Below are 23,459 nucleotides of genomic sequence, written 5' to 3'. Positions count from 1 at the left end.
TTAGCTGTTATTAATGTAATGAATTAATCAAAACCTTTAAATACTTAGACATGTACATTATAAATAAACATTATTACCTCTTGTTATTTTTGTTAATGTGGAATCTGAAGTCCTAGTGAGTACTTTGTCCAGCTTTCCCATAACTAGTTAGATGTAGAGTTAGAACTGTTAATCGTATTTCCTGTGGATCTGGAGAGTCCCTGACCCCCTTTTTTCTGGTATCTGTTAGTTAAATTATCATTGGTTTACTTGAGGCCAGGTTCTAGATGGAGAGACCTTTGCCTGAGAAAGACCTTGTGGTAGAGCCTCAATTTAAAGCCTTAAAATTTGCCCTTATTTTTATGTAAATATTTGAAGATATTGGTAGTGACCTTTCTATACAAACTGGTATGTAATTAGTTCATTAGCTTTTGTGTGTGAACTATGACTAAAAATTGGGTTAATGTTAAAGCTTGCTTACGTTCATTGTAGAATATTTAGAAAATGCAAAAGCAAAGAGAAAATGAAAAAAATCACTAAAATGAGAAGTGTTTATTTTTCTTTATGCATATAATCTAACAAAACTGGGGGAAAAAAATTAATTCCTTGCCATTTCTTTGGAAAATTTTACCTAACTATTTGCTTCTTGGATGTTTAGTTTCCAGATTTTTCTATTAGTGATTCTGGGAATATCAAAATGAGATCTTTGTATTTATTTATCTATGCACATAATTGTCCCTTGTAATAAATTTCTAGAAATTTAATCATTGAGGAAAATGGTTTACTGACTGCCCTGGTGGCTCAGCTGATAAAGAGTCCGCCTGCAACGCGGGAGACCTGGGTTTGATCCCTGGGTTGGGAAGATCCCCTGGAGAAGGGAACGGCAACCCACTCCAGTATTCTGGCCTGGAGAATTCCATGGACTGTATAGTCCATGGGATCACAAAGAGTCAGATATGACTGAGTGACTTTCACTTCACAAAATGGTTTACATTTTATAATGTTTGATTTGTTCTCCTTAGGTTTCTTCCTGTTTTAACTTTTGACTGTTGTATGCAGTAATACACTGATTTCATACCCACATAACCTTTTTAATCTCTGTTAATTTGATGGATAAAATAGTACTCATGGTTAAGGTTTGAGGCATTTTTTGCCAAGTACTGCACAGAAGAGCTTTAACCTTTGTATTTTCTCTCTTAGTTTTCTCAGCAACCCTATTACCTTACATGTATCATGATTTCCTGTTTGAAATGAACTTGGAAGAGACAAGTAACTTGGATGAGGTTATGTTTATCTCGGCTGTATGCCGTACTTTTTATGTTGACTATTCATTCAGTAATGCATGGTGCATTTATGCAATAAATAAGTATCTGCCATATTCAGAGTTCCGGGAATACCAGTCTGGAGGAGATGGACAAGGCTCCTACATTTATGGAGCTGACCCCTTGGGGTGTAACTGACCAGGAGCAGCAGACCAGTTACTGTAATACAAATTCAGACCAGTGATGGGGATTGGGAAGGGAGGGTGAAAGGAGATAGCTGATATTTAAGGAATGGTGAGGGAAAGCTTTTTTCGATGGGATAACATTTGACCTGAAGGATGAAAAGGAGCCAGCTATGTGAAGATCAGAAGAAAGTGTGGTCACTGTCTTCCTTAACCTGCCTAACCTCTGACCCCATAGTTAAATGTCTAGGATTTTTTAAAAAGAAGTGAGTTTATTGGCTGTTGGTAATCATCTTTTTTGAATTGCCTTTTTATATCTTTTATCTGCTTTTCTACTACTGTCTTACTGTTTTGTAAGTATTCTCCATATATATGTATATACATAGATAGGTTATTCTTTAGTCTGTCACTTGTTCTGAATTCCTTTTTCTAGTTTGCAGGTTGCTTTTTAGTTTTCTTTGGGGATTTTTCTCTCTTTTTGGTGGTTCAAGATTTTTAATATTTTGTATCTCTTAATCTTTGTTTTGCCTTTATGGTTGTCCTTAAAGCCTTTCTGTACAATAAAATTATAAAGGCAGTATTATATATCCGTTTATATCTTTTCCTATGCCATTTATAATTTCTTTTTAAATGCCTTTATGTAGAGTGTATTTTAGCATTTGGTTAGTATGATGTATTTGAGCCTAGCCTTTTCCAGTTTGTCAGTCAGTTAACGAGTACCATTTGAGTCATCTTTCTCTGTAGAGAATGCAGTCGTCAGTGTTTTCTAAGTTCTTTCTGGCTTTCCTCCACAGTCTCTTTCTGTTGCTGTGACAGTCTGTACTGTTTTAATGAAGGTGATCATTACATACTAGGGAATTGGCTCTGAACTGTAACTTAACCAATAGCTGTGAAGCCATGGGTCCTTTCTGGCTTTTTATTTGGGAATTAATATTTCCGTTTTGAGTGTTTAATTGCATTTACCTAGTATTTCAGACATTTCTGGGCTTAGCAGCTGAACCTTTGAATTTCCATCAACTACATTTCTTTCATATGACTCTGTAAACTCTTGATTTATGTTTGTATTGTATTTTATGAATTTGTTTTAAAGATGTAGCTAATATGAATAGGTTTTATTTCTTGTGATCATTTGAAATAGGTACAGACTTTTGGGTGAAATAATGAGCTCAGACTGATTAGGAGATGTTTTGCCTTAATGTTGAAATCTGGTCTTTAGTATGTATATGTGACTGAAATTATTTGACCAAGAACTTTTATTATTTCATATCTTCTGTAGGCTGTAGTTTTGTAAAATTCATATGTTTAAAAGTGCACCTGTATTGGGAATTCCCTGGTTGTCCAGTGATTAGGACTCTGCGCTTCCACTGTGAGGGTTACAGGTTGAATCTCTGGTTGGGGAACTAAGATTCCACAAGCTGTGTGGCCAAAAAAAAAAGTGTGCTGGTCTCTTCTGTTTTATTGGTTTGGCCAAAAATTTCCTTTGGTTTTTAAGTAAAAATAAGGCACAGTTTTTCATTTTCACTGAGAACTTTATTGAGCATTGTCACCATTTTGTTCCACTACCTTCTATCTTTTTTCAGGCAACTTCATAATTCCATCTTCCTCAAATTTTTTTTTTTAATCTTTTTGAGCAGAGAACTATTCCAGGGGCCTTTTATAGTCTTCCAGGCAATTGAATTTTTTTTCATTAAGAAAATTTTGAAAAGACCATCCAAAGGTGCAGTGTCTGAATATAGCAGATGAATCGGAGCTTCCCAGCCAAGCTACAACAGTTTTTGTCTGGTCATCAAAGAAACATGGGTCTTGTGTTATCGTGATGGAAGATTATGCATTTTTTTGTCGTCTAATTCCAGTTGTTTTTCATTGAATACTGCTTTCAGTTGGTCTAATCAGAACTAATCATTAGGTTTTCTGGAAGGAGCTCATAATAGAGGACTCCCTTCCAGTCTCACCATGTACACAGCATCACCTTCTTTGGATGAAGACCAGCCTTTGATGTGGTTGGTGGTGGTTCATTTTGCTTGCCCCGTAATCTCTTCCATTTCACATGATTGCAAAATATCCACTTTTCATCGCTTCTCACAATTTGCTTTAAAAAAACAACTTTTTATTATGTTTAAGTAGGGATTCACATGCAGAAATGCAGTCAAGAAGGTTTTCTTTGCTTAGCTTATGTGGCACCCCAATATGAAATCAATGAGCATGACCAACTGGGTGCAAATGATTTTCAACACTTGATTTGGATATTTTAAATTTTTATTTAATTTTGGTTGTACTGGGTCTTCATTGCTGCTCGAGGACTTTCTCTAGTTGTGGTGAATGGAGGCTGTTCTTCACTGTGGTATGCAGGCTTTTTGTTTCTGTGGCTTTTCTTGTTGCAGAACACAGGATCTAGGTGCTTGGGCTTCAGTAGTTGTGGCACCCAGGCTCAATAGTTGAGGCTCTAGAGCACAAGCTCAGAAGTTGTGGCTCATGGGCTCACTTCCTGGACCAGGGATCAAAGCCATATTCCCTGCATTGGCAGGCAGATTCTTATCCACTGTGCTATGCGGGAAGTCTTGATTTGGATATTTTGAGTATGTTGGCTGACTCCCTCATGGTATAATTATTCTCAATATCTCACTTTGATCGCTATCAACTTCAGCTGGTCTGCCTGACCATGGAGCATCATCCAGTCAGAAACCTCCAGCACAAAACTTCACAAACCGCTTTTGACACGTTTGGGATCAGTCACAGCACCTTCTCCATACACCGCACAAGTTTTTTGTGTTGGGTTTTTACTTTTCTTGAAATAATAAAGCATAATATGCTGAAAATGTTGCTTTTTTCCCCTCTTCAATTTTAAAATGGCTACACAAAAATTCACCAATTTCAGTGTTTTTCTTTTTTTAATGCATGCTGATATGACAACTGTCACAAGACAATCTTAATTACTTCGAATGAAGGTAAGACAACTAAGTGCTACTAGAGCCATCGTAACTGGGAAAACAAGTGAACTTTTTGGCCAACCCAGTGCTACATCTTGTTAAACATTTTTTAAAAATGAAGTTTTTTTGGGGGGTGAATATTTATCTCTTCATTAAGTTCCATATAGGATTTAGACTTTTAAGACCATGTTTTGGTCATACTCAGTTTAGAAAATTCTGGTATTTTGATTTGATATAGCAGAAATCTCAAGATGGGGCTTCCCAGATGATGCTGGCACTAGTGTTAAAGAACCCACCTGCTAATGCAGGAGGCTTAAGGGACGCTAGTTCAATCCCTGGGTTGGGAAGATCTGGAGGAGGGCATGGCTACTCTCTCCAGTATTCTTGCCTGGAGAATCCCATGGACAGATGAGCTTGGCAGGCTACAGTTCATGGGGTTGCACAGAGTCAGACAGGACTGATGCACACAAATCTCAAGATGCTTCAGAAGTCAGCTGATTCATGGATAAAAGTCCCTGAGAATTTTGCTTTCTGTGTTTACTCTTGTCAGATGATCTGATGATAGGTCTAGAAACAGCAAGAGAACTCTCTTATCAAGAAAATCAGAAAGCTTATGGGAATTCCCTGGCAGTCCAGTGGTTAGGACTTTCATTGTCAGGGACAGGGTTCGATCCCAAACAAGCAGACAATATCAGAAATGTTAGATTTTTTTTTCTCCTGAATAGTTTGTAATTTGGAAAAGCTGAAATGGTCTAGAAAGAGAGGTCATTGTTTTGCTAAGGGAGGATGAAAATGGTATTAATAGAATTGCATAGAAATGCTAGCTAAGGCTGTATTTCTGTTTAACATAGCAGTCAGCATTAATAGCATTTTCTAGGCAAGCCTGGCTTGATTGAGATGGTTGGCGGGTTACTTTGTTACAGGTAACTCGGATTGGTAAACATGCTGTTAGGATTGGTGAGATTGCATGTGGCATAATAGACTTACCGAATACATTTGCTGAGAAGCAGTAGCTTAAGTAACAATAAAGATCTACAATGGTTTCTTACATGTCTATAAAAAGGATTGATGCAGGGGTCTCCTGGCATCACTAAAGTCAGTCTTTGCCTTTCTTCTTTGGCAGCCTTGCCGTTTTGGTCTTTTTACCTTGGACTCTTAGTTTTCACGTTGCTGGATGGTTTTTTGCAGTTTTTGCCATCATACCCTAGAAATGCTCGGAGGGAAGAATTCTTTCTTCCTGTGACTATTTTATTAGGGAGGACAATTTTTCCAGGAATGTTCCCTTGCCTCAGGAGATTTCTTCTCAGTTTCATTGGCCAGAATTAGATCATATGGTCTCTTGGTTATGAAAGAATCTGGAAAAGTGAGGTAATGCTGAAGTGGGGAGGTGATGGCTGTTGGGTAAGCAAGCGGTCACTGCTCTGAGAAGCTAGAGCTAGTTAACTTTCTGTAATTAAAATGCATTAAAGTGCTTTTACATGAAGATCTCATGCCAGCACTAGAACATTTCTCTGTGTAGGTCCTTTTGTCTATATTGTTAAGCTCTTTTTTCCTCTTATTTCTTTGGGAATATTTTGCCATTTATACTAAATTTGCACTTTTAAAATAAAGAATGTCTGTCATCAGAAGCTGAGGAGAATTTCTTAAGTAAGAAAGACACCAAATTTTGTATTTTGTGTAAAAGGCAGTGCTTTCTGTCACTTCTTGTGTTTCATTGTTGTACTGGAATTTTCATTGTTACAGGAGTTATGGTAGTTTACACATTTTCCGTTGCAGAATTTCTGGATGTAGCTTAAGATACTTTGAGGGAAAGGTAAAGGTCAGACAGGTACATCTTTAAGATATTAAATATTCATTTTAGATCCTGGTTAGATTACAGCATCCCAAACTTTATAGAACAAGCTATTTTCCCCCATAATTTTCCAATTAGGTTATCTAGACTCTACTCCCACTTTCTGTAACTGCTAGTCAGGGCTTGAAAGGGGCTCATGATCACTGTGACCAGAACTTGGTGATAGTGACACAGTGATTCTAGGGTTGTGGCTGATAAACTTCCTGAAACTGAATATGGCTGCAGTGAACAAGAGTGTCGAAGGATTGGTTGTTTGGCCATTGGAGGGACTTAGCTTCCGGCCTGACTCCAACTGGTATACTGATTGAAGCTCTTGTTAGAAACTTACTAACGCTCCTATCTAGGACTTGAAAATATTAAAGGAAAATTACCTATTTATTACTTAATATATTAATTTTTGTCAATATATTTTTTAAAGTTCAGAACTGGTGTTTTTTTTTTTTGTCTATATTGGTACTAGGACCATATTATTTTTCAGATACATCTTATTTTGTACAACAATAGGATGTCCCCCCACCCCAGATCTCTGATTTTTAAAATTATTATTATTATTTAGATTTGGTTACATTAGAATCCTCAGAAAAAACGCAGAGAATCTGTAATTCTCTTCATAACTACCATATGGAGTCCATATTCCTATAAGGACTTTATCTGGATCCACTTGCCTGTGTTGAAGCTTCGTGTTATTTTAATGATCAGGTTTGTTGCTGCTTCAATACAGGCAGTCTTTTACTGCATGTTTGTAAAGCTCTTTTTCCATATCATTTGAGAGAAAATAAGATACTACCACTGGGAAACAATCTGTTTAAAATTTTCTGTCCATTCCTTTTCTCTGGAGAATTTTTTTTTATCCATAGCTTTTATAGCTGATCTTCAAAAACAAGTCTCCATTCAACTCAGATAGAGTTGGTTGTGTATATAGTTAAGAGTTCTCTGTGCACCTAATGGGCTACTGTGGTGGCTCAGAAGGTAAAGAATCTGCTTGCATTGCAGAAGACTGGGTTTGATTCTTGGGTCAGGAAGATTCCCTGGAGAAGGAAATGGCAACCCACTCCAGTATTCTTGCCTGGAAAATCCCATGGAGCCTGGTGGTCTGCAGACCATGGGGTCACAAGTAGATGGACAGGACTGAGAGACTAACACACACATCCATCTAAATAGTGGAAAACTCAAAGAGAACTATTAGAAAAGTGTGATTTTCCATGTTATGGAAGTCATGTTGCCATTTCCCACAGTCATTTTATCTTATATACTTAATCCATCGGAAATTTAATCCTTATGTTGTTCAGGTCACTCAGTACAATTGCTTTAATAGGGGTTTTGTTTTCAGGTTTTCTTTACTGACAAGGTCTTAGATCTTTGATTTTCTTGATCCTGTTGGAATTACCTTCTAGTTCCTCCTGTCTTCCTCTCCACTCTTACGATGAGCTAATTATGTGCAACAGTTCTTGAACTTTTACATACTGACACTTCGCAGCAGAGTGCCAAGTGATATCGAATACTTTTTTGAGGTCTTTCTGAGCTCTGATAATATCTTTTGAGTTTTGCCTTGGAATATCTATTATGGTGGGAAACGTTGGGTCAGGTTGGAAAATTAAAGATGTCACCAGGGTTTATGAACAAAAACTTTATATTGAATCCAAGTTTATTTTATGTTTGAATTCATGATTCAGAGCCAAAATAGATTTATTAATAGAACTTGGTTTCAAATTTTTTTGGAATGGTGTTTCTCAAGGAATTTGGAAATAATGTGGAGCATTGTTGGTATCAGAATGGCACGGGGAATATTTTTGGCATTAATGGAAGGGAGCAGAGATACTGTGTGTCTTGAATGTTGGGACAGTCCTGACAGTGATGTTTTGTCAGAACTTCCTCAATGCGATTGAGGAGCCCTTGGGATGAAGCGTTAAAATTTATGCCAAATCATATCAGGTAACGTTAGTTTTTTGTTTTTTGTTTTTTTAGATATAATTGACAGAGTAAACTGCATATAAAATGTTTGAGTGATAGATTTAGATGTGTTACACCATGAACCCATCACCACAGTGAAGATAGTGAACATCCCTCTTACACTCAAAGGTTTCCTCTTCATAATTCCTCCTGCTTCTCTTCCAGCCCCCAGTAACCTGTGACCTGCTTTCTGTAACTATAAGTTAATTTGCATTTCTGGAGTTTTATATAAATGGAATCATATAGCATGTGCTCTTTTTCTGGCTTCTTTCCACAGTTATTTTGAGATTCACCCATTATTTTGTGTTACTAAATTTCCTTATTGCTGAGTAATATTCCATTGTACAGACACAGTAATGTGTCTAGTCATTCACCGGTTAATGGACATTTGAATAATGTTCACTTCGGGGCTCTTGAGAAGAAACCTGTTCAAGAACATTCATATGCAAACCTTTATGTGAACATATGCTTCCTTTTTTCTTGTGTAAACACCTATGAGTATTATAGCTGGATAAAATGGTTATGTATGTGTTACTATTAAAGACACTACCTCAGTGTTTTCCAAAGTGATTGTACTGTTTTCCCGTTGTACCAGCAGTTTCTCTACATTCTTGTGATCTTGGTCTGGTCAGTTTTAGCTTTTTTAGTAGATGTGTAGTGATATCTCAGTATGGTTTTAATTTGGATTTCATCTGTTACCAGTGATGTTGAGCATCTTTTCATGTATTTGTTTGCCATCTGTATGTCTTCTTTGTTGAGGTACCTAGTCAAATCATTCTTAAAAATTAGGTTTTTAAAAATTTATTGTCTTGATAGTTCTTTATGTATTCTGGATATGAGTCCCTTATCAGATACATACGTTGCCAGTATTTTCTTTCAGCTTATGGTTGTCTATTCATCCTCTTAACAATACCTACTGAAGTTGTTTTGGTGAAGTATACTTTATTGATCTGTTCTTTTGTGGATTTTGTTTTTGGTGTCATTTTCGAAATCTTTGCCTAATGTCAGGTCATAAAGATTTTCCTTTAAAGTTTTCTTTTATAGATTTTAAAGTTTTAGATGATACATTTAGATCTATGATGTATCTTGAGATAATTTTTGTTTATGGTGTCATGTACATATTAAAGTTAATTACCTGGTGGCTCAGATGGTAAAGAATCTGCCTCCAATGCGAAGACCCAGGCTTGATCCCTGGTTTGGGAAGATCCCCTGGAGAAGGGAATGGCTACCCACAGTATTCTTGCTTGGAGAATTCCATGAACAGTGGAGCCTGGTGGTTTACAGACTCGGGTTGGAAAGAATTGGACATGACTGAGCAACTAACACTTTCACTTTCATTATTATAATTATTTTGACAAATGGATATTCCCTTGTTTTGACACCATTTTGAAAAGATTTATCTTTTCTTTTTTGCACCTTTGCTAAAAATCAGTTCTTACAGGTCCCGAAATCAGGTGGTTAGTTCTGAGCTTTGCTCTTTTTCAGAGCTGCTTTGGCTTTTCTAAGCTGTTTGCTGTACATTTTAGAATAAAATTTTCAATTTCTAACAACAACAAAAAAAGCCCACTGGGGTTTTGGTTGGGATGGCTTTGAATCTGTAGACTAATTTACTTCTTATTTTGTTTTTTAATTTCTCTCAGCAGCATTTTGTAGTTTTCTTTGTATGTGTTTCTCACATGTTTCGTCAAACTTGTCCCTAAGTATTTTGTTTTTTGAAACTCTTGTAAAAAATGTTGTTTTCAAAACTTGCTCTCCAATCAGGTCTTGTCCAATAAGCATGTGGCTCCTGACCATCTGTTGCAAATCTGCCAACGCATCGGTCCCATGCTGGATAAAGAGATCCCACCCAGCATTTCAAGAGTCACTTCTTTACTTGGGGCAGGAAGGCAGTCTTTGCTACGTACAGCAAAAGGTACCTTAATTTGAAGAAGTGTTCTGCTTTGTATTACTAGCTTAATAATTACTATAATTGTGAAGTAATGTAAGCATTGTGGAAGAAAGGTGATATGTAACTAAAAACCATGCTGTGGACTATAAAATTCTCTGCATTTAGCCTAGGCATTGATTTCTATTACGTCAGTGTTTAATGGGTCCTTCTGCATTTAAAAAATGATAAAGGTATAGATGTTAAGCTCAAAAGCTTGAATTTATTATGAGATGTGTTTGAGGTTTTATCAATGTGAGTTCTTAATTTTCCATTTTGTAGCTCACTTATAACTTCATTGAATGTAATTGTATGTGTCTAATAAACTCTTTAAATGCTAGAAGTATTTCATTTGATATTTAGATTCTGCAAGCCCTTTGTTATAAGGGGAAGTGATTTTCTAAATTTGGTAGCATTTTGAAAATGAGCACCAAAAATGTACAATTGCATGGTTCTTTTTCCACCAATTTAATTTTTTGCAAAATTGTGTGGTAGCAAAATGTTTGGAATTGCTGTTTTTCTGTTAGCTTGGTATAAATCACTTAGACTGAGTATATGTATGTGATACGATCTATGTATACAACGTGGCTTAACCGCTAATGGGCAAGAATGTTGGCTCTTCTGATCCTGAGTATCCGTCACGTTCATCCCTCATGATTATTTTTAAGATCTGTTGCTGTTGTGATGCTGCCTCTTAGATGCTCCACCAGTATAAAGTTTGACTGAGAAAGAACAACCCTTCCTCTTGGTTCCATGCCAGACTGGTTTGTCAGCTTTAGTTGTTTTTCAGTGCTCTATGTAGTCACGCCACACTGTGGCTCGAATCAGGAAACTGTTCATATTTCTCCTTTTTCTGTGTTCTACTCACCTTGTAATTATTCTATTTTAGGTTGTTATATAGTAGTTGCTTGGGTAGCCTGTTTTCTTCTGTTTTCTTTACTTGTGTCAAGCTCAATGTTGTTTTGTGATGAGCACTGCTTTAGAACTGGCAGACTGTAGAAGAAGCTCTTCAGCAAGCTGTCCTAGGGTAGGGTCTGTATTTCTCTGTTTGTTTGTACTAGTGACATGAGAGGATGCCTTGTAACTGATATTGATAGTGGTAATGAATTCATTCCTGTAAAACATGATATGCCTGTTAGTTTGGGGCACCCGAGGCTCAGTGGAGGTTTATATAATGCCTTTCTTCCCTTCCTCCTCCAGTTCTGCAGAAGCTAATTTCTAGCACAGCATACTCTGTGCTCTGCTGCTATCTCCTCTAGAGGGGGTTAGACAGTTTTCTTAGTGTATTTGCTAAGAGGGATAGGACTTCAGAATTAAGTGTTCAGACTCGCAGGTCCTACATGTGCTCTTGTGTAATGGATTGTCTATGATCCTAAAACAAGAGGAAAGCCATTTGTCAATACTAAGGAGATTAAAGTCATGGTAATATTGGCCAGCATTAATTTTAAACTCAGTAACATTTAAATAATGTAAGTCAAGGATTTTCATATAAATGAAAAAAAAATTTCCTTACAAAAATGTCCATTATGGGAAAATTGGATCAGTTACGAGTAAGACCTTTATCACTAATGATTGTATGGTGTAATTCTGTGATGAAAAATAAAAATCCATTTGGCATTGAGTAGGACTTGGAGTCAAAAGATCTGGTTTTATGGTCCATCTTGACAAGTCATTTGCAGTGGATCTCTTTAAAGGTCCTGGAACCTTTGAGCCTCAGTTACCTCACTTATAAATTGGCGATAATACCTACCTCACAGGGTTGTTGTGAGGATTCAATGAGATAATGTATGTAGAAAGCACTTTGTAAATTGTAAAGTGCTACACAAATGTTAGTTGTTGTTGTTGTATCTGAGATGTCTTAAATTTTTTTTTTTCCTTCAGAAATAGTCTAATAAACCTCTAGGGCTTTTCTGTTAAAGTATATTAGTTGGTAAACCTTTTAATAAACAGTTTATTACAATATACGTAAGTATTCTATAAAATCTTTCTTGGGGTTAACTTTCAAGATTTTATGTGTATCTAAAATTCATTTTAAAGACTGCAGGCACACAGTTTGGAAGGGCTCTGCCTTTGCTGCTCTTCATAGAGGAAGACCTCCTGAAATGCCGGTGAATTATGGTTCCCCACCAAATCTTGGTAAGTGAGGTTGACTTTTCAGTTGATAATTTTGTAATTTCTTGACCAACTTTGTAACTGTTGTATTAAAACTTTAGAGGAGGTGCTGGTAATGTTTCAGATAATTGCTTTCCTAAAATTATTACTAAAAGTAATAAAAGGTAATGAAAAACAATCTTATTTAATAAATCTGTGCTAGTGCTTATAGTCAGAGAAGGCAATGACACCCCACTCCAGTACTCTTGCCCGGAAAATCCATGGACGGAGGAGCCTGGTAGGCTGCAGTCCATGGGGTCACACAGAGTCGGACACGACTGAAGTGACATAGCAGCAGCAGCAGTGCTTATAGTAGAACAGAATAGGGAAGAAACTTCATCGTTAGGATTTCTCAAGTGTTAATTTTTGTGGCCCTCTAGAAATTGTTTTGGAGTTTTTCTTAGCTTCTCACCTACTGGCTTCTCCTTAACCGTGTTCATGTTTTTATTTCCTAGTGGAGATCCATCGAGGAAAACAACTCACAGGGTGTTCCACTTTTAGCACAGCGTTCCCAGGAGCTATGTATCAACACATAAAAATGCACAGGAGGATTCTCGGACATCTGTCTGCTGTTTACTGTGTAGCATTTGATAGGACAGGACATAGAATCTTTACAGTGAGTTACCATTTTAAAGTCAATTTGGTATCATTTGGAGCACTTTAGTGTGCCTCACGATTATCTAGGAAAGCTTAATTAAATATGTCTTTTCCTTTTCTCAGAAATTTTGACTTGGTCTGGTGTGGGGTCTGTGCATTTTTGCATTTTTATTTGCATTTTTATTAAGTATCCCCTGTAATTCTGAAGCAGATAATCAACCTTGTATGGTGTTTGTGGATCACCTAGAGCTCATTCTAGACCTACTGAATTAGGTTCTAGTGTGTATTAACAAAAACAATCCAAAAAATCCCCCTACATTAATCAGAAAGACCCTCTCCCCTCAAAATCTAGATGTCTACAGGTGATTCATATTCTCATTGATTACTTGTGATCTGGGGAAATTGATTAACACTGAAAGATTATTTTATAATTATTGTAAAACTACATGTAAATTTTTGGAATTTAACTTACCATTTCAGTGTTTTAAGGGAAAGTTAGGATGGATAAGAAGTTTAGATTTCATTTTTCTGTTGTTGAGATTCACAGTTGATATTCAGATACTTTCTGGATGGATGGATACTGGATGGTACTATAAATTTGAGACTATTGCTTAGTTATTTAAAATGAGGGCTTTAGTCCCATTATTTTTTGTTTTTGGAATTGCCATTTACTCCACTTATGAAACAGAACTGTCTTAACTAATACTTACCAAGTTGTTTAACTTGATGTGAACTAAACAAACATTTAACTTTGTTAACTGAAATAGGTGAGCCTTGGACTTTTAGTTGGACTTATTACATGGCAGAGAATTTGGAGATAATAGTATTTATAATAGGTCTAAGCCATAGAAATGAAAACTGCAAGAATGTATCTTTTTTATTATTTGATTTGAAGAAAAACATTGTAAGTTTTCTTGGCCATCAGATTCATAATTTACAGAGTATTCTACAGTTGGAAAGAGAGGAGGAGATAGAGACATTTAATTTGTGTGACAAGTGAATGGTATTTTTTTAAATGAAATATAAGACTTGCTGTATTAACATTTTATCTTGGGGTAAATTTTTTCTTAGGGTTCAGATGATTGTTTGGTGAAGATTTGGTCAACTCACAATGGCCGCCTATTGTCCACATTAAGAGGTCATTCTGCAGAAATTTCAGATATGGCAGTAAACTATGAGAATACAATGATTGCTGCAGGGAGCTGTGATAAAATAATTAGAGTGTGGTGCCTGAGAACCTGTGCTCCAGTTGCTGTGCTCCAAGGACACACGGGGTCAATTACATCTTTACAGGTAAAACCCCCTTTAGTGTGCACATTTGTGTACTGTCTCCTTTGCATTTAAATGGTCATTATCTTTGGAGATGAGAAATAGTGAGATGTTTAGTAATTACATGATCTATTTTAAGTTTAGTAATCAGGAAAAATATAATCAGTCATAGTTCCATGAATCTTGGAAGGGTGATGTAATAGATACCTAATGCTGTTAAGAGCTTTACTGGGATGACTTACTGTTTCCTTTAGGTTTACAGTTGAACTGAGTGAGTGGCAATTATACACTCATGGTGACAGGTTAATAATTTTTCTCCCTTAAAATTTATGGATTTTGATAAGTTGATTAAATTGGCTGAAATATATATTTTTCTCTATTGTGGACATTAATTTTTTGAACCATATAGATGGTAGACAAAATAGTATGATGAGCCTTTATGTGTCCATCATTTCTGGCCAGGTCTTCTTCATCTGTTTCACCTTGTACCTAAATCAAATGCTTGATTTCATATCATTTCATCTGTAAATGCTTCAGTATGTCTCCTGTGTTTTATTAAAAACACAACCAAAAACATTATCATCACACTTGTTTGTTGACATTCAAATTTCAAATAGTTTCATAAATGGACTTCCCTGGTGGCTCAGCTGGTAAAGAATCTGCCTGCAATGTGGGAGCCCTGGGTTCAATCCCTGGGTTGGGAAGATCCCCGGAAAAGGGAAAGGCTACCCACTCCGGTATTCTGGCCTGGAGAATTCCATGGACTGTATAGTCTGTGGGGTCGCAAAGAGTCAATCACGACTCTTTCATAAATAGCATTATTTTATTTAGTTTGAATTAGGAACCAAAGTCAGTACCTTACAATTGGTTGCTATACATTAAAAGAATTTTACCACAAGTTTCATCATCTTGTCCAATTTTTTGGGCAGTTTCTTTGTTGAGGAAATTGGATTTATAGAGTTCCCACAGTTTGGGTACCATTTGCTTCCTTGTAGAATAGATTAACATGTTTCTTTGTGTTTCTTTTTTTTTTTTTAATTTTTTTTTTTTTAAATTTTAAAATCTTTAATTCTTACAGGCGTTCCCAAACATGAACCCCCCTCCCACCTCCCTCCCCATAACATCTCTGTGGGTCATCCCCATGCACCAGCCCCAAGCATGCTGTATCCTGCGTCAGACATAGACTGGCGATTCAATTCTTACACGATAGTATACATGTTAGAATGCCATTCTCCCAAATCCTCCCACCCTCTCCCTCTGAGTCCAAAAAAATATGGAACGCTTCACGAATTTGCGTGTCATCCTTGCGCAGGGGCCATGCTAATCTTCTCTGTATCGTTCCAATTTTAGTATATGTGCTGCCGAAGCGAGCACTCTTTGTGTTTCTTTTAAGTTGGTTGTTGGATCCAGAGTAGTAGTTTTATTTAATGCGTATGAGAGTCACTTGGAGGCTTTGTTTAAAACACAAATTGCTAGGCCCGACTGCTTAAGATTTTGATTGATTCTGAATGTTGGAGGTAGGTGAGGATCATTGATTGAAAATAAAAGAGGCTTGGTTACCTTAATACATATGCTCTTCCAGGTGGTCTCTCTGTAGTTGCCTTAGATCTGTTAGTTCCGAGAATGGTAATAATCAGTCACTTTTTAGAAATTACGTTTTGTTAGTAGGTAATGATTTATAAGGCCTTTTAAGGCATGTTGTTGTCTCTGATTTGAGTTTGATTAAACAAGGAGAGTGGTTTCATTTTCATATGTGAATTTACCCAGGCTATATGTTGAGTGGCCTATGTATAGATTTGGTGTGAAGTCTGTGATAAAAGTGACTTTTCTCAACTCCTGTGGTCACTATTCTTAAAGAACAGAGACTGCAAACTTGTTTTTTAAGGATGACAACTAAAATTGGGATTGAGTTTTACTATGAATATTGGAGGAAAATCTTCGGTTTGCCTATTTATCTTTTGACAATGAGTATATTGTTCTCTAGAGGACTTTATAGGTTAAAAATTAATTCATATCCTAGCTGTGTTCCACAGGTTTTAAAATTTTAAAGTTTGTTATGAACTTGTAGACAATATCACAGCAACATTTATAGTAAGTAGTTTGTGAGTGTATCTGTTTTAAAATCGTTATGGAATTGTTCAGTGTGAGAGTGAAGCTCTGGTCTTCAATGAAAGCCTCATTGTTTTGATAATAGGGGCCCACCTGTATTTATCACCTACCAAAGATACAGAAAATTTACTTGTGTGGTAGTAAGTTTTTATACATCAGAAGGCTTATCTGTGCTTGCTAGTGGTTACTCTGAAGTTCAAACACAAACAAGTGCATGATACATTAATCTTTTTCATGTTCTTTGCCCTGTTGTTACTGGCATGTATAAACCATCCTAATTGTAGTAACAGCTTTCTTTTTTTATTAAAAAAAAAGATAAGTAATATTGTTTGTCAAAAAAACTAGACAGTAGTTAATAGCAAATAATATTTAAAACTTCCATAATCTTACCATTTAGAATAATCCCTGTCAGTATTTTAGTACATAACCTTTCTCATGGGTAGCAGTATGCAGTATCACTCATAATTTACATTCTCAGTAGCGTTAGTATTAGACTAACTGGGTTAGACTTAGAACCTTTTGTCTAAGAGTATCAAGTAACAATTGGAGGAGGAAATGGCAACCCACTCCAGTGTTCTTGCCTGGAGAATTCCAGGGGCGGAGGAGCCTGGTGGGCTGCCATCTATGGGGTCTCACAGAGTCGGACACGACTGAAGCGACTTAGCAGCAGCAGCAGCATCAAGTAACATTCTTGAGGAGTGAGAGACGTAATGCTTAGCTGGAAACTATTAACAGAAAAGTTGGATGAAGGTGAGAAAGTATCCAGAGTACTAATCAGTTCAGTAGCTCAGTCGTGTCCGACTCCTTGCGACCTCATGGACTGCAGCATGCCAGGCTTCTCTGTTCATCACCAACTCCTGGAGTTTGCTCAAAGTCGTGTTTGTCAAATCAGTGATGCCATCCAGCCATCTCATCCCCTGTCGTCCCCTTCTCCTCCTGCCTTCAATCTTTACCAGCATTAGAGTCTTTTCTAAGGAGTCAGTACTTCGCCTCAGGTGGCCAAAGTACTGGAGTTTCAGCTTCAGCATCAGTCCTTCCAATGAATATTTGGGACTGATTTCCTTTAGGATTGACTGGTTTGATCTCCTTGCAGTCCAGGGGACTCTGAAGAGTCTTCTTCAACACCACATTTCAAAAGCATCAATTCTTTGGTGCTCAACTTTCTTTGTGGTCCAACTCCCACATCCATACATGACTATGGGAAAAACCATAGCTTTGACTAGATGGACCTTTGTTGGCAAAGTTAATGTCTCTGCTTTTTAATATGCTGTCTAGGTTGGTCATAGCTTTTCTTCCAAGGAGTAAGTGTCTTTTAATTTCATGGCTACAGTTACCATCTGCAGTGATTTTGGAGCCCAACAAAATAAAGTCCATCACTGTTTCCATTTCCATTCCATTCCACAAAGTGCTAACATAGTGAGAAATTATGTAGCCAAGATATGGAAAGCCCAGAGTGAGGAACCTTGAATTTGAAGGCATTTAGCAGTTTCATAGGTAACTGAGAAGCTTAGCAGAAATTTTGACAGACTTGTAGGATTGGGGAGGATATATCTTGGCAATATCCATGCATAGTAAATTCAGCTATTGATGAAATTTCATCAGAGAACTAGAATTAGTAAAAAGAAACTTGAGGACTGAAGTGTACAACTGAATTTAGTAGTTCAATTGATTGTTTTAACAGCAGACTGGATTCTACTAAGGAAGTCAAAGAGAGAATTGATGAGTTGGCAGTGAAGCCAGAGAAAATAAACAAATGGAAGCACAGAGTGAAGAGTTTAGAATGTACCAAAAGAGGTTAATAAAGAGGAAATGCTGAAAAGATTCCACATGTGTATACATATATATGTACCATACATGTAACTGGAATTCCTGAAGGAGAAAATGAAGCAAAAGCTGTGTTTGTAGTGATAATAGCTGAGAAGTTTGCAAAATACACTAAAGAAATAAAGCCACAGATTGAAGAAATGCTAAGTTTCCTGAACAGAGTAAATATACAGAAAACTACAACTGTTGAACATCACATTTAGTTTTAAAACCAAAGACAAAGAGAAATCTTAAAGAATCAGAGGGGAAAACAACAAAAGGAGCAAGACTGATGGCCACCTTCTCAGTAGAAGCAGTGAAGGTTCATAGACAAAGGAGTGCTTTTCTGAGAGTGCTGATAGGAAATGACTGTAGGTCAAGAATTCTGAACCTACAGAAAATCCACTGAAGTGTCATAAACATGTTTTCAGACAGACTCAGAGTTTCTTAGTGATGGGACAGCACTAAGGGGAATTTGAAATAGTATTCTTCAGTCAGAGAAGGAATGTGATCCCAGGCTTGGAGTAATAAGAGAAAATGAAGAATTAAAAGAAAATGTGTATGGGTAAATGGAAATAAACATTGACCACCTGCAACAAATATCATTTCTAGGGTTTTAGATTATGTGTCAGTTCAGTTCAGTTGCTCAGTCGTGTCCGACTCTTTGCGACCCCATGAATCGCAGCACGCCAAGCCTCCCTGTCCATCACCATCTCCCGGAGTTCACTCAGACTCACGTCCATCGAGTCCATGATGCCATCCAGCCATCTCATCCTCGGTTGTCCCCTTCTCCTCCTGCCCCCAATCCCTCCCAGCATCAGAGTCTTTTCCAATGAGTCAACTCTTTGCATGAGGTGGCCAAAGTACTAGAGCTTCAGCTTTAGCATCATTCCTTCCAAAGAAATCCCAGGGCTGATCTCCTTTGGAATGGACTGGTTGGATATCCTTGCAGTCCAAGGGACTCTCAAGAGACTTCTCCAACACCACAGTTCAAAAGCATCAATTCTTCGGCACTCAGCCTTCTTCACAGTACAACTCTCACATCCATACATGACTACTGGAAAAACCATAGCCTTGACTAGACGGACCTTAGTCAGCAAAGTAATGTCTGCTTTTGAATATACTATCTAGGTTGGTCATAACTTTTCTTCCAAGGAGTAAGAGTCTTTTAATTTCATGGCTGCAGTCACCATTTGCAGTGATTCTGGAGCCCCCAAAAATACTGTCTGACACTGTTTCCACTGTTTCTCCATCTATTTCCCATGAAGTGATGGGACCAGATGCCATGATGTTCGTTTTCTGAATGTTGAGCTTTAAGCCAACTTTTTCGCTCTCCTCTTTCACTTTCATCAAGAGGCTTTTTAGCTCCTCTTCACTTTCTGCCATAAGGGTGGTGTCATCTGCATATCTGAGGTTATTGATATTTCTCCTGGCAATCTTGATTCCAGCTTGTGTTTCTTCCAGTCCAGCATTTCTCATGATGTACTCTGCATAGAAGTTAAATAAACAGGGTGACAATATACAGCCTTGACATACTCCTTTTCCTATTTGGAACCAGTCTGTTGTTCCATGTCCAGTTCTAACTGTTGCTTCCTGACCTACATACAGATTTCTCAAGAGGCAGGTCAGGTGGTCTGGTATTCCCATCTCTTGAAGAATTTTCCACAGTTTATTGTGATCCACACAGTCAAATGCTTTGGCATAGTCAATAAAGCAGAAATAGATGTTTTTCTGGAACTCTTGCTTTTTCGATGATCCAGCGGATGTTGGCAATTTGATCTCTGGTTCCTCTGCCTTTTCTAAAACCAGCTTGAACATCAGGGAGTTCATGGTTCACGTATTGCTGAAGCCTGACTTGGAGAATTTTGAGCATTACTTTATTAGCGTGTGAGATGAGTGCAATTGTGCGGTAGTTTGAGCATCGTTTGGCATGGCCTTTCTTTGGAATTGGAATGAAAACTGACCTTTTCCAGTCCTGTGGCCACTGCTGAGTTTTCCGAATTTGCTGACATATTGAGTGCAGCACTTTCACAGCATCATCTTTCAGGATTTTAAACAGCTCAACTGGAATTCCATCACCTCTACTAACTTTGTTGGTAGTGATGCTTTCTAAGGCCCGCTTGACTTCACATTCCAGGATGTCTGGCTCTAGATTAGTGATCACATCATCATGATTATCTGGGTTGTGAAGATCTTTTTTGTACAGTTCTTCTGTGTATTCTTGCCATCTCTTCTTAATATCTTCTGCTTCTGTTAGGTCCATACCATTTCTGTCCTTTATTGAGCCCATCTTTGCATGAAATGTTCCCTTGGTATCTCTAATTTTCTTGAAGAGATCTCTAGTCTTTCCCGTTCTGTTGTTTTCCTCTATTTCTTTGCATTGATCGCTGAAGAAGGCTTTCTTATCTCTTCTTGGTATTCTTTGGAACTCTGCATTCAGATGCTTATATCTTTCCTTTTCTCCTTTACTTTTCTCCTCTCTTCTTTTCACAGCTATTAAAGGCCTCCCCAGACAGCCATTTTGCTTTTTTATATATATAGAGAGAGAATTAAACTGACAGTAATAAGAGCTTATATATTTGGAGATAACTTAAGTATTATTATAGATCTTTCTGTTACTATCACATACCACATTCCCTCTTACTTTGGTAATTTTGCTAATCTTACTCCTTTGCTGAGTGTGTTTTTCTTGTTTTCCTTATAATTCCCTCTGTATCTTTTAAGCTGCCTTGGATGTTTCTGGACCAAATAAATGGATCTTCCTTTCTCTAGCTTGTTTGTGTAGCACAGTTGGTACTTTATTAAACACAAGTGTTAACCCTATTCTGAAGTTACAAGATAATTCTTTTGTTATAATACTTGTATTGTTTTGTTATTTAAATATTTAAAATGTTGATCACTTGGAATTTATCCTGCTTTATAGTTTGAAGAATGGATCCATTTTCCCCTTAATTGTTGCATAGTTGTCCCGTTACCGTGTATGCATTTATGATCCATTGTTTCCCCATCTGACTGAGGTGGCTCCTTTGTTGTATGTCTTGTGTATTAGGGTCCAGTTCGGACTTCACAGTTTTCCATTGGTCTTTTTGTCATAATGTACATACTGTGCCCCATAGTTTTAATTACTGAGGCCTTGTGGTAGATCTCACATCAACAGGACTAGATCTTTACTTTCTCTTAATGAAAGTTTTTCTGACCGTTCTTATTAGTTTCCAAAATAAACTTTTATTGAGATCACATTACGTTTATAATAGACGTTCTTTTTTGTTTTTTTTTTTTTTGTTATGAGTTCTCACTGTAGTATCACCTGTATTTTGGATTTCTTGTGTGTTGCTCAAAGTGTCAATTGAAATTAACTTTGAAAAACTTAAACTGTAATGTTAGTGGAAACTGATTTGTGAATGTTTTTATTCCTTTTTAGTTTAGCCCCATGGCCAAAGGCTCGCAAAGATACATGGTCTCCACTGGTGCTGATGGGACTGTTTGTTTTTGGCAGTGGGATTTAGAATCCCTGAAATTCAGGTAAATGACTGTAATTGTGTAGTAAGTTTTTTCTTTTTTCATGATGTTACTGTTTAGTCTAAAAATGAAATCTGATTATAAAGAGAAATTATGTGTTGTGATTGCCTTTTTACTTTTGAACTTAATTTTTGATACATACAGTGCATGTACCATATTGACTGTTGTTTACGCTGTGCCATTTAGATATTTGGGTATGTTAAAGGGACGGAGCTGTTCTCTTAGTGGTCACATGGTTTTGAAAAAGTGATAGTATGTGAAACATTTTGAAAAATGTTAGAAATATATATGATTATATGCATAGGCAGAAATTTAGGCAGGAATTATTTAAGAATCAGATCTGGATTATTATAGCCCTACACTGCCCAACATGGTATCCACTAGCCACACATTTCTATCGAGCACTTTGGTTGTGGCTGGTGCAATTGAGGAATCGAATTATTAAATTTTTAACAGATATGATTCAGTACTTAGAGAACTTTTAAGCGTATTTTAAACAACTTGAGTATGTGAATTAATTTTTCAATTAGAAGTTTCATGAACTCTCAGTACAGATCAAGTATTTTTGATGAAAACTTCAAATTGAGATGTATTATAAGTGCTATGGAAGAGTTAAAGGATATACTATGAAAGCAATTAAAGTTCTCATTAAAATTTTATTAACATTGTTGTGGTATTTTGGATATATTATGTTAAATGGATTAAAACTAATTTTATTTTTTTACTTATTTTGTGGTTACTAAAAATTTAATGTTAGATATGCAGCTTGCATTCTCTTTCTGTTGGAGCATGCTATCTGGTGGTTTTACAGCCTGTTCTGTGGCCTCGATAATGGGTTCTCTTACACTCTGAGCTTTAGTCACCTCAGTTACAGAACAGTGGTTAGTGGGCTTGCTCTTTCTGTGTACTAGGATCCGTGTAAGTTTGGGGGTTAGACAGTCCTCTCACATCCACCCACCTATAACAGCGTTTGTGGAAATATTTGGTATACGAAGAGGTACTATAGAAGTAAGATGGCAACACTTATGTATGCTAGATTAAAGCCGTTATGTTTTTAAAAAATTTATTCTTAATTGAAGAATAATTGCTTTATAACATTGTTTTAACTTTCTGCCATACATTAGCATGAATCAGCCAGCTATAGATATATAAATGTCCCCTTCCTTTTGAACCTCCCTTCTACCTCCCATCCCTTCTCACCCCTCTAGGTTTTACAGAGCCCTGGTTTGAGTTCCCTGAGTCATGCAGCAAATTCCCATTGACTATCTGTTTTACTTATGGTAGTGTGTATGTTCCCATGCTACTCTCTGCATTCATCCCACCCTCTTCTTCTTACCCCTCCCCAGCCTGTGTCAGTAAGTCTGTTCTCTGTGTCTGTGTCTCCATTGCTGCCCTGCATATAGGTTCATCAGCACCATCTTTTTAGATTCCATATTGCATGCATTAATATGCGATATTTTTCTCTTTCTGACTTACTTCACTCATATGTATAATAGGATCTAGGTTCATCTGCCTTGTTAGAACTCATTCAAATGCATTTCTTTTTATGGCTGAGTAATATTCCATAGTATGTATGTACCACAGCTGCTTTATCCATTTATTTGTTGATGGGCAGTCTGTGTTGTAACTTCCATCACCTAGCTATTGTAAATAGTGCTGCAGTGAACATTGGGGTGCATGTGTCTTTCAATTTTGGTTTCCTCAGGGTATATGCCTAGTCGTGGAATTGCTGGGTAATACAGTAGTTTTATTCCTAGTTTTCTTTTTTTGAAGGAATCTCCATATTGTCTTCCACAGTGGCTGTATCAGTTCCCACCAACAGTGTTAGAGGGTTCCCTTTGCTCCACATTCTCTCCAGCATTTATTGTTTATGGATTTTTTGATGATGGCCATTCTGACTGGTGTGAGGTGATATCTCATTGTAGTTTTGGTTTG

At 37.0% G+C, this 23,459-nt stretch overlaps 1 protein-coding gene across 1 annotated transcript in view; it reads left to right on the top strand.

The window, feature by feature from the left end:
• BRWD1 (bromodomain and WD repeat domain containing 1) overlaps positions 1-23,459 on the top strand; it is a 123,910-nt gene that overhangs the window by 9,220 nt on the left and 91,231 nt on the right. Inside the window, exons 5-9 of the mRNA XM_018051507.1 lie at positions 9,914-10,064; positions 12,114-12,212; positions 12,683-12,843; positions 13,896-14,117; positions 21,427-21,527. Of these exons, the coding sequence (XP_017906996.1) occupies positions 9,914-10,064; positions 12,114-12,212; positions 12,683-12,843; positions 13,896-14,117; positions 21,427-21,527 (734 nt within the window). The remainder of the gene's footprint in view (positions 1-9,913; positions 10,065-12,113; positions 12,213-12,682; positions 12,844-13,895; positions 14,118-21,426; positions 21,528-23,459) is intronic.

Source organism: Capra hircus, chromosome 1 (assembly GCF_001704415.2).
Source record: "Capra hircus breed San Clemente chromosome 1, ASM170441v1, whole genome shotgun sequence".
Classification (NCBI taxonomy): domain Eukaryota; kingdom Metazoa; phylum Chordata; class Mammalia; order Artiodactyla; family Bovidae; genus Capra; species Capra hircus.
This window is presented reverse-complemented; position numbering and strand designations above follow the sequence as displayed.